The sequence below is a fragment of the Penicillium chrysogenum genome (assembly GCF_028827035.1).
Source record: "Penicillium chrysogenum strain IBT 35668 chromosome Unknown utg000004l_segment0_segment0, whole genome shotgun sequence".
Taxonomy (NCBI): Eukaryota; Fungi; Ascomycota; class Eurotiomycetes; order Eurotiales; family Aspergillaceae; genus Penicillium; species Penicillium chrysogenum.
The window spans coordinates 2,611,813-2,625,734 of NW_026622752.1; the positions used below are offsets into that span (position 1 = coordinate 2,611,813).

General features: G+C 50.2%; 5 protein-coding genes across 5 annotated transcripts; 4 read left to right on the forward strand and 1 right to left on the reverse strand.

Annotated features, from left to right (window-relative positions):
• Positions 1 to 2,691: 2,691 nt before the first annotated feature.
• Positions 2,692 to 3,543, forward strand: N7489_006931 (uncharacterized protein; the record flags this gene model as incomplete). The annotated part of the gene is made up of 1 exon (XM_056712681.1): positions 2,692 to 3,543. One exon carries the CDS (start codon positions 2,692 to 2,694, stop codon positions 3,541 to 3,543), a length of 852 nt encoding a protein of 283 aa, XP_056566396.1.
• Positions 3,544 to 4,956: 1,413 nt separating this feature from the next.
• Positions 4,957 to 6,411, forward strand: N7489_006932 (DNA replication factor Cdt1 C-terminal domain-containing protein; the record flags this gene model as incomplete). Its single annotated transcript, XM_056712682.1, has 1 exon — positions 4,957 to 6,411. The coding sequence occupies one exon, from the start codon at positions 4,957 to 4,959 to the stop codon at positions 6,409 to 6,411; it is 1,455 nt and encodes a 484-aa protein (XP_056566397.1).
• A 543-nt stretch (positions 6,412 to 6,954) lies between these two features.
• Positions 6,955 to 9,862, forward strand: N7489_006933 (mismatch repair ATPase MSH2; the record flags this gene model as incomplete). The annotated part of the gene is made up of 2 exons (XM_056712683.1): positions 6,955 to 6,978; positions 7,055 to 9,862. 2 exons carry the CDS (start codon positions 6,955 to 6,957, stop codon positions 9,860 to 9,862), a joined length of 2,832 nt encoding a protein of 943 aa, XP_056566398.1.
• A 940-nt stretch (positions 9,863 to 10,802) lies between these two features.
• N7489_006934 (phosphatidylinositol N-acetylglucosaminyltransferase) lies at positions 10,803 to 13,093 on the forward strand (the record flags this gene model as incomplete). Its single annotated transcript, XM_056712684.1, has 3 exons — positions 10,803 to 10,937; positions 11,007 to 12,692; positions 12,749 to 13,093. 3 exons carry the CDS (start codon positions 10,803 to 10,805, stop codon positions 13,091 to 13,093), a joined length of 2,166 nt encoding a protein of 721 aa, XP_056566399.1.
• Positions 13,094 to 13,416: 323 nt separating this feature from the next.
• Positions 13,417 to 13,864, reverse strand: N7489_006935 (uncharacterized protein; the record flags this gene model as incomplete). Its single annotated transcript, XM_056712685.1, has 4 exons — positions 13,417 to 13,512; positions 13,599 to 13,669; positions 13,727 to 13,764; positions 13,824 to 13,864. 4 exons carry the CDS (start codon positions 13,862 to 13,864, stop codon positions 13,417 to 13,419), a joined length of 246 nt encoding a protein of 81 aa, XP_056566400.1.
• Between the last annotated feature and the right edge of the window lie 58 nt (positions 13,865 to 13,922).

Sequence of the window (13,922 nt, forward strand, 5' to 3'; positions counted from 1 at the left end):
TTTTCAAACCATCTACCATAGCTAAACTATTAGCATCCCTTCTAACTACTCAACTCAAGCTTTGATCTAGCCCTTTCACGTGCTCTAGTAAGCGCGGATACAGGATCTTCTCGATGGCAAGGATCAAGTACCACGCTATCCATTGACCGATGCACATTAGAGGCTATAGGGACCTATTGATAGTTACCCAGCTTCATACCTCGATAAATGTCAACATGATTGCTCTTTTTCTTAAGACTTTCTCTCTGTATGTTTTCAACGAGCGCTCCCGGTCGTTGCCGGTTCCATAGAGCTGCATAGATGGTGATGTTCTCCATAAAAGTATAAAAGGAATCTTTGGTATTACCGGCTGATTTGCGATATATAACGAAGATGCAACCTTAATACCCGAAGATATGATGCTCGTCTTTTCTTAGAGTGTACCAGATTTGCTCCCTCTTGTTGAGGTATTGGAAATGATGCCAAAAGCTCTGCTTGTTTTGGTTGCCTTGTAGTCGGCGCTCCTCCCTCAAGTAGAAAGACCTTTATCTTCCTCTTCCTCTTCTCTATCCCCCTTATCCTCCCTCCGCCATAGTGAAGTATAGTTCGTCCTTGTTCCTGCGATAGAGCGTCTAGTTTGTAATAAAGTAGTGTTTTGTGCTTGAAGGGTCGTTTCATCGACAGCCTTGCTTGATCACGATCCGGGAAGGATATCATCAACCACTAACACAGGTCAGGACGACACATCTCCCTTGGAACTATTCATAAACATGTATGGTTGCAAACGCCGAGGATGTGTTCCCTCGAAAATTTTTAATCCCATTCCATACCAAATAGGTTCTTGTCGCCTCTATACGCTCTTTTATTCTTTCTACTTTCCCCTCCGAACACTTCAACTCGACCCGAATATGTTGAACAAAGATAAGCGCTATATCAATATTGACCTCGAGAGGCAATGCACCTTTCAGCAACTCCTAGACACAAAGGAAGGTGCTCGCGACCTAACAGATTGGTGGCTGGCATCGGACTGATCGAACCAGTACATACTAGCTAGGGAAATACTGGGAGACCCGGGATTGAGGCGAGGCCTGAAGAGTTTGGGGATTTTAGATAGTAAATGCAACCTGCAGTTGCTAAATGGAAGCGGGCTGAACAAGCTGAGCAAGGGGCTTTTCTATTATCAACTTGGGTGTGCTGGGATGCCAATAACGCCAAGACGACGAGAAGAAGACGAGAGGACGAGCTCAACAACCCTGATGGGTGGGTTTCCCCTTATGTAAGATAGAGCCAGCAGCACCGCATCGCCGCCAGGGCGCAAGGGCGTATATTTCATTCATTCATTGCCCTTCTTTGGCACAGTGCAAGGCAGTCGAGTACAGTCATTATCTGTCAGTTAACTGTCCTTATAAGTATCACTATATTTGCTGCCGTATGGTCTTCCCTCCAAGGCCTACATAGCTCTGAACGTATGAATCTAGAAGAAAGCGAATAGAAATGAATAGAGAGCGAACTAGCTAGGAAGAAAGAGCTCCTACATATAAGTGAGCGTGTAGTGCGGAGCAAGATGGCTAAGAAGGGCAAACAGAAGTCGACTAATCCGAAGCTGACAGAACAAGGCTATGAGCAAGTACACACAGGCCCGCCAAGCCAGACACAAGAAGGGGAGTTAAGGGGAATACCTGTTCTGCGAGTGCCATAAAACAGAGATATGGAAACCCTAGTTGGGAATAGGAACGCGAGTACTGCGAGATCAAAATGGGATAACGGGTGCGAGCGGTTCGACCGATCTGATGGGATCGTCGATCTTGACCTTATAGCCTGTATTAGTCTCTACCTTAAACCTCTACAACTAGAGTATTGTGCAAGGAGAATAGGTCAGACGTACAATGTTATTGTCACGGTCTGCAATTTCTATAAAAATTAGCTAAGCTTTTTCAGTGTGGATCACCGCCTTTCAAATAAAAGGTGGCCTTCATCCAATTTTCTTTTTTTGGTGAATGGGCTTTTTTGCACCCTCGTGGGCTCAAAAGCAAAAGGGTTGACGAGACAGAAAATCTGATGCTTACTCACTCTCAAATATCCAAACCTGTTCTACGCTTCTGGGTCGTATGAACCAGAGCTAGGGCATTTTGGGTCGCGGCAGTCATCTGTGACCCAGCACTCTCTATTTCCTTCTTCGTCTGTCACCGAGTCCCAGTCACAGTAATCAACCAATATGGTAGACACGGTCGATGCCATATTCTAGATGCTGTTGGAGTGTTATATAGGATGAGGTCGCTTTGCCGTGACGGAAATCGATAGGGTTAAGAAGGTTCAAGGGAAGTTGAACGTATTGCGACAAATGAAGAAAGAGAATGGGCTCATTGAAGAGTATTTAAAGGAAACCGAGGTTCACGGGAATTTCACATTGGGGTATTCAACTCTCATGCTTCGTGTCGAATGCAATGCCACGTCAGCCCATCGCCCGGCTGTGCAGGGTTAATACGATGTCGCATTTTGATTTTGTCCAAGATCTCTCATTGGTGTGGTTATTCATGCTTTGTGTGTTGGACACAATGTCACGTCAGCCCATTGCCTAGGTCTTTCTTGATATTAACAATAATTGAACCCTGAAATGTTTCCTCCTACATTCTTGCACTAGCACGGTTTTCCAAGCCTGTCCTTTTGGCACTCTTACCAGCCATCGGCGCAGTCAACCTCGAGTAGCGATCAATGCGAACGGTGCGAGTCAAAGAGGCATGGAGCCAACGCTCGCAGCCCTCAATATCCGGCGATCCCCAGCCGTGGGAGAGGAAAGGCCGCAGGCTTACAGCTTACGATGGATACGAGGCTTACATTGGCACCCTGCCACCGGAGGAAAGCAGAGATTGGAGGGTTGGGGTGTATGATGATCTGGCAGACGCCGAGTTTGAGCGCCTGCTGAGGTCCATGAGCCGTATCCCAGACCATGACATTTACCCTGTCTTCGAAGCGGGCATCACCCAGTTCGAGCCCCAGACCTCCACGCAGGACTACTTTCTAAAGCAGCCAAACATTAGCATCTACAGTGGAAAGGATGACGTCGCCCAGCTGATGCTGGCCGAGGCCTGGGCCAACCAGAGGTTTCTCGCGCACCCTCACGTCAACCTAGGCAGCTATCTTGGCTGTGTGGTGCGCGGGGGGCGCATCGTCAGCCTCGCTTTCCCCAAGTACGTCGGGACCCTGGCGGATCGCGTCAGCAAGGCCCGGCAACTTGGGCCAGCCCACTTCCCGGCCGAGGAACGAGAACGCTGTATAAACAGCATTCAGTCTGCCGTCAGACATCTGCACTCTCTGGGCTACGCGCATAATGACATCTCCGCATGCAACATCATGTTTGACAGCAGCAGTAATGCTATGCTCATTGATCTGGACTCCTGCGCTCCCATTGGGGAGAACATTAAAAAAGGTGGTGTTGTGGGCGGATGGAGGGGGCCCTTCTTTTGGAAGCAGGAATTTAAACAGTCATCAATCGAGTGTGATGAACTGTCGCTTCAGTATGTGCAAAACTGGTTGAGCAGCGAGCTTTCAGGCTACCTGGCTTGAAAGAACTCTTAAGGCTTTCTCTAGGCCTAGCATAGGGCCCAGTCCGCCCCTGCTGCTCTGGCCGGAGAGGTGACCAGGGAGCTGTCAGAGTGGATAAACAGGTCTAGCGGGCCCTACTGTTGCCGCCAGGCCAGTAAGACTTGTGCCGCTTTTGCTTTGCCCCCGTGATAAGCCGAATGTCCAGCTGACTAGTGGTCTTCTCCCATGGCCGTCTGCAGCGGATCCAGCTGCTCGGCGTCCGGGAGCTCCCTGACATGTCGTATAAAGCGTGTGTGTCTGCTGGAAGGGGCCTTTAGTTTTTTGGGTCTGTATACAAGCAAGGATTGTTAGGCCCAACAAGATAACAACCAGCCAAATTGAGCCAATTGACACCACCCACAGGGCCTTTTGATGCCGCGCAGAATTGATAGAAGAATAGTTATAGAAAAATCCGAGGTAATTTGACTGCATCCTCCATGGTCTCATGCACACGATCCAGGCTCGTATCATTTGGGCGTGAATGAAAGCGAGGCCAGCCAAAGCATAGGACACAAGTACAACAAATATAGCTGTTCGGTGCTCCTTGGTGCTAGTCAGTCAAGCAAGTATATAGCCGAAGTCGCAGTTGATACTCACGGAAAGAAAAATGGAAAGCAAAAGAATGGTCAACCCCCCTCCGCCCCCCCCCCATATGAAGAAGATCGCGAATATTATGTGGATTAACCAGGACCGCAAAGTACAGATAGATAGATACTGGCAAGGTAAGCGACATTCTTCCTCTATTCTGGTTGTAAATGTCAATGTAGTGGGAGTCCAAGTCCACGTATGCCAAGTATTTCAATACGCCTGGTACTGGCTGGTCTGTCCAAGGGGCGACTTGAAACTGACTATTGTCATTCAGTCCTCGATAGGAAAGGCCGATTTGGAATTGGTGTTTTGCTGTACATTAATTAGCATCGGACATCTCATGCGCCCGGAGAAATGTCCAGGCGCTGAGCTTAGACACAGTGACATTCCAATGCCGGAGTATCACCGTAGTGACAAGAATGCCTGGACTTGGAGCTCTTTTATATTTTATACTCGATCCTTTTTCTAGAATTTATTATATCAAAGACTTCTATCCCCTTTTCCAAACGAGGCTCCTTGTATTCCATACTTGAATTGAAGTTCGTATAGTTCGGGCTCACGCGTTTCCATTTAACCCGAAAAGGCTAGTGTGGGTCTTCCAACGCGCCCTCGAACGCGTCTCTCCTTTGTACCTTCTCTGACATCTCCTCCCACTTTCCACTTTCCATTTTTTTTGCACTTTCCCACATCTTGTTCACTCTAATATCTCGGTATCTCTTACCTTGTCTATTATAATACAGTTGTATCCATCGCCCTTTCTTCATTTATTCTCCCTCGGCCGGCAAAATTTTTTCCAAAGCAGTCGCGATGCCGCGCACCTCCCGGTCAAGCTGCGTTGCCCAGCCAGCCATCCAAGCCTTTACTCGGGCAACCAAAGCCGGCGTTACTCCGCAACTACCTGCAAAGAAGACAGCATCCCTTCCGGTCTCGCCTTCCAAGAAACGTAAACTGCAGGAGCTCGAAAACTTCGACAACGGAAACAGACAGGCGCCAATTGAGGAGGAAGGCACACCCTCGAAAACTTTGCGACTAGATGAATTATCCGTTTCCTCACCACGCAGCGGCCACTATGTCTCGCCCAAGAAAACTTCGCCCGCGAAGACCCCGAGTCGGACCCCAAGTCGACGGGCTGCCCCTGTCAAGAACGCGCCCTCGACACCCGCGACCCCTTCGAAGCAACGAACCCTGAACTTCGAGAAGGTTATTCCAGTGCACGAGGAAACCCCAGCTATCGAGCGCCCTGCATTCTTCAATGATATTCTGAACCTTCACTCCTCCTTTGTTCAGGCTTTCTCCATTCACATGGCACACAACGGCGCAAATACTCCTGCGGACCTTCGAGAATTCCTTGGCAGCGTGACCCGCCTCTGGAATAAGCGCAAGGTGCAGCTGAAGGACTTGCAGCGTCTTGTGTGGGTCTGGGAACAGAGTCCGAAAGCGAGCCACGTTTCATATCGTCTGGCAAATTATGGACTCGGCAAAATCTGCATGGAGCGCACCGTGCAGGTCAACGTGCATCCTCCAGCCTTGCAAGACTCTTTCGAAGAGACCTTGGACTTGCTGTGGGAAAAGGCCCCAGATGCCCTTCGGAATGCCAATGAGGAAGACCAAGCAACTCTGTTCATCGAGTCTCTCGGTCTCTCCACAATTCACGAGTCGCTCACCCCTTTCACCGTTTTCCAGAAAGGCCAACAACGACTCCAGGATCTGAAGGGCGGTCTGCTCCTTTTAAAGGCTGAGAGGACGCGCTCAGAGTCAGCAGAGACGACTCCCCTGCAGCGGACGGCAACAACCAGCCGCCGCCAGGGCTTGCTGGATCGCATTAAGAGCAAGGAGCTGCGCCAGTCCAAGCTGCCTCCCCCGCCTGCTAAGAAAGAACTCGTGCGCCGTGCAGCCGCTGATCGAGTGGAGGAGGTAGCCGGGATTCTGGCCCTGTTGCGTCCTGCTGGGTATGTCGGCAATGGCATCAAAGCCATGCTTGCAGCCCAACGAAAGCCATTCAAGCTCGATGTGATGGTCGAGCATGTCCGTGACTCGGTCCGCAGTGAGATTCCCCGTGAGGAGGTGGAGATGTGTCTTGAGATTCTGTCAGATACGAAGGTGGCTGGTGAATGGATCAGTATGGTTACTGTTGGCCAGATGAAGTCCGTTGTGTTGAAGTCTTGCAAAGATGTTTCCGCCAAAGACATCGGCGCGAGAGCCGCCCAGTTGAAGGCTGAGTGGGAGAAGTCTGCATCTTGTGTGCAGACTCCTCTCTTGTGAATTACGCTTTGTGGTTTCTTTTCTTTGGTTTCTTTTGCTTTTTTTCTTTGTTGGATACCACGCATTTCGCGGAGCCGGTCTGCTCGCGGTCTTGCATCAGCGCTCGATACCCTGTACTTTACCATATGTCTTTTAGCATTACCAACTACCTTAGGTAGTACATCTTAGCAATTAGGTCCTCGGACACCCAAACATAATACACAAGAAAGTCAAACGATTATATGACCTCGCCATGTCTAACGTTCTTGGTAGACTTTTATGTCTTCTCCCCTTCTTAGTTTATAGCTAGAAACATGAAAAGTGGGCAAAAAGTATACAAGCTAGAAATACTCTTCTACGTATAACCTGTGGATCCACCGGCCAAATTGATTCGTGAAGAGACCTCTACAAATTAGACCCTGGAGTACGGAGTAGATAGATCACACCCACTTAACGCGCGACGCGTGCACGGACCACATGAGGCGCGTCGAATTGTTCCAAACCACCTTGATACCAGCATTTGCATTGTCCTTTGCTGCTTTTCCTTTTACATCAACCGACACCATGTCTTCCCGACCTGACTTGAAGGTATGGATTGAGATATCGAATATTCTCTAACCCCACCATTACAGCATCCACTAACTCAAACCCTGAATGGACACAGGTCGACGACGAAGTCGGCTTTATTGGCTTCTACCGTAGCCTCCCTACACCCGATAATAATGAAACCATCCGCGTATTTGATCGAGGCGACTGGTACTCCTCGCACGGTGCCGATGCAGAATTCATCGCACGAACCGTCTACAAAACAACATCCGTGCTACGCAACCTAGGCCGCAGCGAAACCGGCGGCCTCCCCTCCGTCACGATGAGCGTCACAGTCTTCCGAAACTTCCTCCGCGAAGCCCTCTTCCGACTGAACAAGCGCATCGAGATTTTCGCCTCAGCCGGCTCGGGCAAGAGCAACTGGAAGCTGGCGAAGCAAGCCAGTCCCGGTAATCTGCAAGACGTGGAAGAAGAGCTCGGCAGCGTAGGCGCGCTGTCCATGGATTCGGCGCCTATTATTCTCGCCGTGAAGATCTCCGCTCGCGCAGCGGAGGCCCGGAATGTCGGCGTTTGCTTTGCTGATGCAAGCGTGCGCGAGCTGGGCGTGAGTGAATTCCTCGATAACGATATCTACTCCAATTTCGAGTCATTGGTTATCCAACTCGGCGTGAAGGAGTGTCTTGTGACCATGGATGTGGCTCGCAAGGACGTCGAACTGGCCAAGATCCGGGCTATCGCGGATAGCTGTGGGATTGCCATCTCTGAGCGGCCTGTTGCCGACTTCGGTGTTAAGGATATCGAGCAGGACCTTACGAGATTGTTGAGAGATGAGCGGTCAGCCGGTACGCTGCCTCAGACAGAGCTGAAACTCGCTATGGGGGCTGCGTCCGCGCTGATCAAGTATCTTAATGTCTTGACTGATCCTACGAACTTCGGCCAGTACCAGCTCTACCAGCATGATCTGTCACAGTATATGAAGCTTGATGCCTCGGCGCTCCGGGCGCTGAATCTTATGCCTGGTCCTCGGGATGGAGCTAAGAGTATGAGCTTGTTCGGGTTGCTGAATCACTGCAAGACGCCTGTGGGGAGTCGTTTGTTGGCCCAATGGTTGAAGCAGCCCCTGATGGATCTCGCTGCAATCGAGCAACGACAGCAGCTGGTAGAGGCATTTGTTGTTAACACTGAGCTGCGTCAGACTATGCAGGAGGAGCACTTGCGTGCCATTCCGGATCTTTACCGGTTGGCTAAACGTTTCCAGCGGAAGCAGGCCAACTTGGAAGATGTTGTCCGGGCATACCAGGTTTCCATTCGTCTACCTGGGTTTGTGAGCGCGCTGAGTGATGTGATGGACGAGCAGTACCAGACCCCTCTGGAGGCAGAATACACATCTAAGCTCCGAGGTTATTCTGACAGCTTGGCCATGCTCGAGGAGATGGTTGAAACGACGGTGGATCTTGCTGCTCTGGAGAACCACGAATTTATCATCAAACCCGAGTTCGACGATAGCTTGCGAGTTATCAGAAAGAAGCTGGATAAGCTACGATATGACATGGATATGGAACACCAACGAGTCTCAAAGGATTTGCACCAAGACATGGAGAAAAAGCTCTTTATGGAGAATCACCGTGTGCACGGCTGGTGCTTCCGTCTCACCCGAAATGAGGCGGGCTGCATTCGCAATAAGAGAGAGTATCAGGAGTGCTCGACGCAGAAGAACGGTGTATACTTCACCACGGCCAACATGCAGTCCCTCCGCCGAGAGCATGATCAACTGTCCTCGAACTACAACCGAACCCAGACCGGTCTGGTTAACGAGGTCGTCAACGTTGCCGCTTCGTATTGCCCAGTGTTGGAGCAACTTGCCGGTGTACTGGCACACCTTGATGTCATTGTGAGCTTTGCCCATGCTTCGATGCATGCACCTTCGGGATATGTTCGCCCAAAGATGCACCCCCGCGGAACAGGAAACACCGTTCTGAAGGAAGCTCGGCATCCTTGCATGGAGATGCAGGACGATATCTCTTTCATTACGAATGATGTTTCCTTGATTCGCGATGAATCATCTTTCCTCATCATCACTGGTCCCAACATGGGCGGCAAATCTACATACATCCGACAAATTGGCGTGATTGCACTCATGGCACAGACCGGCTGCTTCGTCCCCTGTACCGAGGCCGAGCTGACCATTTTCGACTGCATTCTTGCTCGAGTTGGTGCCAGCGACTCGCAACTCAAGGGTGTATCGACATTCATGGCGGAAATGCTTGAAACGTCCAACATCCTCAAATCCGCCACCTCGGAGTCCTTGATCATCATCGACGAACTCGGCCGCGGAACTAGCACATATGACGGCTTTGGCCTGGCCTGGGCCATCTCAGAACACATTGTCACGGAGATCCGCTGCTTTGGCTTGTTCGCAACTCACTTCCACGAGCTCACTGCATTGGCAGACCGGTATCCAAAAGCCGTCAAGAATCTGCACGTCGTGGCGTTCATTGGAAACGGCAACGAGGGCGAGAGTGACGCCGAAACTGAGGAAAAGAAAAAGCGCCAAGTCACTCTTCTCTACCGTGTGGAGCCAGGAATTTGTGATCAGTCTTTCGGTATTCATGTCGCCGAGCTCGTGCGCTTCCCGGATAAGGTTGTCAACATGGCCCGTCAGAAGGCTGAGGAGCTTGAAGACTTCACGTCGGCGACGACTGAAGATGGACAGACACAGCCTTCAGCGCCCTCGCTTGACAAATACTCCCAGGAAGAGGTGGAGGAGGGCAATGCGCTCCTCAAGGGAATGCTGTTGAAATGGAAGACGGCAACTGAGGGCAAAGATATGACGGCGGAGCAGAAGCGACAGGTCATGCGTGATCTAGCTCAGGCCGATGAAAAATTACAAGCAAATAAGGTGTTCCAGGGTATCACGGCTCTATAAGGATGTGAGCTATTCATGGGATTTGGCGTTCATGGAAGGCATGGGTTTGAAAAGGCATTTATTGTATACTCATCTTCTGTATGTTAAGATGAACTAGAATTCTATTTTCTACCACAATCTTTTCTGGGTTCTCCTTATAGTCCTCTTATAGTAGGTAGCCACCAGGTTGTCGACGTATACTCCGTTAATATATAGCCAGTCACGTGTAGGTCGGTCTAGATGATCGACGCGGGATAGTGACGAAGCAACTTTATTCCAAAATCCAAGTGGTCATTCCTTTTATCGTCTTTAATTCGTTCCTTTGAGGCTTACATTTACAATAACTTCCAATCCTAGACTTGTGCTATCGCTGTGCCTCTAAACCATCCTCGACCGCCTCATCCAGCTATGCGCGCAACTTCATCGCGGACGGCCTGAACCACCTCGATTCATGCACCCCTTTTCCGTCCTCACCCTTGGGATCTTCGTCGCGGGCTATATTACCGCCAGGTGGGACCTTGTTACCCGTCTATACGAATTGGCCATCTTCGCTTGGGATCACGGTGTCGTGGTATGTCTTCCATCGGCCATCGGTCCTTGGCTCCCCCTCCGCCTGCGACTTTATCAGCTTGGCGCCAGCGCACGTCATATTTGCAACGTCGCTAACCTGCCTTACAGACACGAACGGCGAAAGGGTTTCTGTTTCTCTCCGTCTTCTTTTTCCTCCTCGTCCTACCGATCAATCATCTGGCGGCTAAGGAGGGTCAATTGGTGAGCAACACTGGAACAACCAAAGCTTCGAGCAGCGATCGAAAGATAAAGTGCTTGGTGCTGGCTTAGGAGTATTTGCTGACGGCTTTGTGGGATATCTAGCATCCGCGCCACGTGAATCTCGGCGTCTCCGCGCGCGAACAGTTGCGCCGTCGAGGTTCGTTCTGAGACTCAGGTGGAGGATGACAATATGCTCATGAGCGATGGACTGTTGAGGGTATTTTGGCCATATGACCTCCCACGATCGTCGTCCCCGGGTGTGATTGTCGGATGGCGGAACTCGGAGCTTGATTTGTTCGTGCTCACGGTGCTGGAAGATGTCGAGGTAGGTGGTTGCAATTGCCTTGTCTGCTTGTTCGATATAAGCTGATGGTGCTCGTGGTTGGATATGTAGTCTCGGAATGTTGACAATGCTCTCCGGGCGGGCATTCTCTTTCGAAACAGCCCTCACCCGATTGTGCGCATCTTCACTCTATGTGGGCGCTCCCAGATGCATGTCCTCGGCTCGATCAACTCTCGCGAGCCTCCGACGTCTTTCAACCCTGCCCATCTTGACGTGACTACGAACTCATCCTCGAAAGCTCCTCGCATCTTCTGCCCACCAGAGGCAAATCTGTCTGTCCAGGTTATCATGTACCACCGCCCCCACCCAACACGCATGGAATATATGTCGCTCGATCCGATTTCACTGGCCTTGGGTGATAAAGCGACGAAAACAGAAATATGGGGCCCGTCATCAGATAAGGTAGAATCGGAGGAAGAGGGGGACAAGGCTCGGCCCAAGTTGTTAGTTGAGAAGCTCAAGCTTCATACGGTCGTCAAGCACATCCCATCGCAGAAGGAGCAAGCCCTCCCGCTGATTATCAACCAAGTCAACTGTGCCTATGAGATGGGGCAGCTCATGCACAAAAACAGCCATTTGATTGGAATCCGTGCGAAGAGAAGTATGAGCGTTGGAGAACGTGTTGTGGAATCAGCGACAACCTTATGGGGGTTTATTGTCCTTTGCCTTGCCCACGTTTTCTGGCAATGGATTTGGCCCGTCGTCACCCGCATCTTTGTCGTCGGGCTTGTATGTCACCGATCTGTTGCGGAAATTGTCTTGCGTGTTCTCGAGTGGCGTGCTCGGCCTGATGCTGCTGCTCTCAAGGATATCTCAGCGACAGCCCAACAGGTCGACATAAGGTTGCAGCAGTTTTGCTACTGGCCGATTCAATATGTCAAACTTCGGCAAAGAAAGGATAACTGGGAGAGTGTCACGACCAGTCATCCGGACTATATTCGGTTCTATAACAGTTTGTGGCTTGTCGCCAACGATGTGATCATCGGAATTGCGTTGGGGTCCTACATTATTGATAACGCGAACTGGGTCGCTTCACAAATTAACACTGTCTTGACTGGCTGGACAGTGGAGGGGTTACAGCGCACCATTTCGTGGCTAATGGACTGGCCGGCCGGCTTGAAACTCAACAATGAGCTTGCCGCCTTCCTCGGTGACTTGTTTCTGTGGGTCATTGAAAACTGGGCAGCTTGCATTGCCAACCTTCAACCTTACCTTCCTGCTGTCATATATATTGTTGGATGTTCAAGCTTTGCAGGAGCCAGCATGCCCATTGCTCTCTTCTCCGACCTTCTTTCGATCCTGACGGTACACATTTACTCGTTCTACATTGCCTCCGCTCGCATCTTCAACTGGCAACTCACTATTATCATTTCCCTCTTCCATCTTTTCCGTGGAAAGAAACGCAACGTCCTCCGCAACCGAATCGATTCATGTGACTATGACCTCGACCAACTCCTCCTTGGCACTATCCTCTTCACAGTTCTATTCTTCCTACTGCCTACGGTTGTGGTATTCTACTTGACCTTTGCCTCGGCTCGAATGTTGATTATTTCAATGAAGGCAGCGCTTGACACCTGCCTTGCATTCTTGAATCATTTCCCGCTCTTCGCGTTGATGCTTCGCGTGAAAGACTCGCGACGGCTACCAGGAGGTATCCGATTCGAGCTTCGAAGTGAACCAGACAGGAGCCCAACAGAAACCGACTCGGCTGCGCTGGTTTCCTACATCCACCTCGAGGTATGTCTCCGTATTTAACCAAAACATCGGCTCAGAAAAGCTAACGCAATTTCCAGTCTATTCCCCTCCCCCTGCGGGCAATGTTCGACCAGTACTTCCAGCTGGGCCACCGGCTCCGGAAACACTACCTCGCGCCCCGCGTTATCTTCTGCCTTATGACCGGCCGCTTTGTGCCACCCATCCACCGTCGCAACCTCTATAGCATGCAGTACAGCATGCTACCTGCCCGCCGTGCTGGTATGGTAGAGGTGTGGACATTGCTCACTCAACCCAAGAAAGGCAGTGGTGGAAGCGGTGGCTCTGGCTCTATGGGTGGAGGCATTGGATCCTTGAGTAACCCAGTAGCCAAGGTCCCGGCGAACTTTGGTCAGGGTGATCTTCGGAGACGGGGCCATCGCTAACACCAACTCCTCTTGTACATAATGCCAATAATGTTCTTATCCGAAGATAATATTCTTAATATTACCTAGCCAGAATAATGTAGGATGGATAAAGACACTCCTGGAGCAGAATAGAGATATCCGTATATTTAGTTAAGTGGAGATGCTATGTACACAGAACGATCTCCAAAAGGCCACACCGTTGAACTCCTGTCCACGAGATTACATAGTATACATGGAGAATGCATGGTATCGCTGAAAATAACAAATGGCGTCAGAGTCAGGCTGCCCCAACAATCCTCGGCGAGGAGGAAGGATTTATAGAGGAGCCAAGTGTCCACTCTTCAAGATTTCTTGAGAAACTCTGCATCTGTTTCACTGCTGCCGCTCTTTCGGGCATCATCCACCATGGCGTCAATGCCCCGTTCTTTGAGAACTTTCTGCAAGCATTACGATACCTCTGTCAGACATATTGCACGATTCGGGATGTATAGAGATATTTAGCATAGCACAAGGCAGGACTCACGTTCAAGCACCCCTTGTAGTTCTTAAATAATGCTTCGCAGTCATTGGATGAGGTGTTTCCACGCAGATATTCTGTTATGGGATTAGATGCTGCCATTTAGGCCATAGTCAAAAGGCATAAATGCATACTCTCGCTATACCACTTGAGGAAGCAAGTGTCATATTTCCTGCGTAGATATATTAGCCTTTGTTTTAGCGCGAAGAATCTATGTTCACTAAAACTCACTCTTTGATATCGTTACACTCGGGGGCGATAGAAGCTGCCATATCGGAATGAATAGGAGAATATGATAATACTCCGCTTGTACTCTTCTTGCTAGTCGAA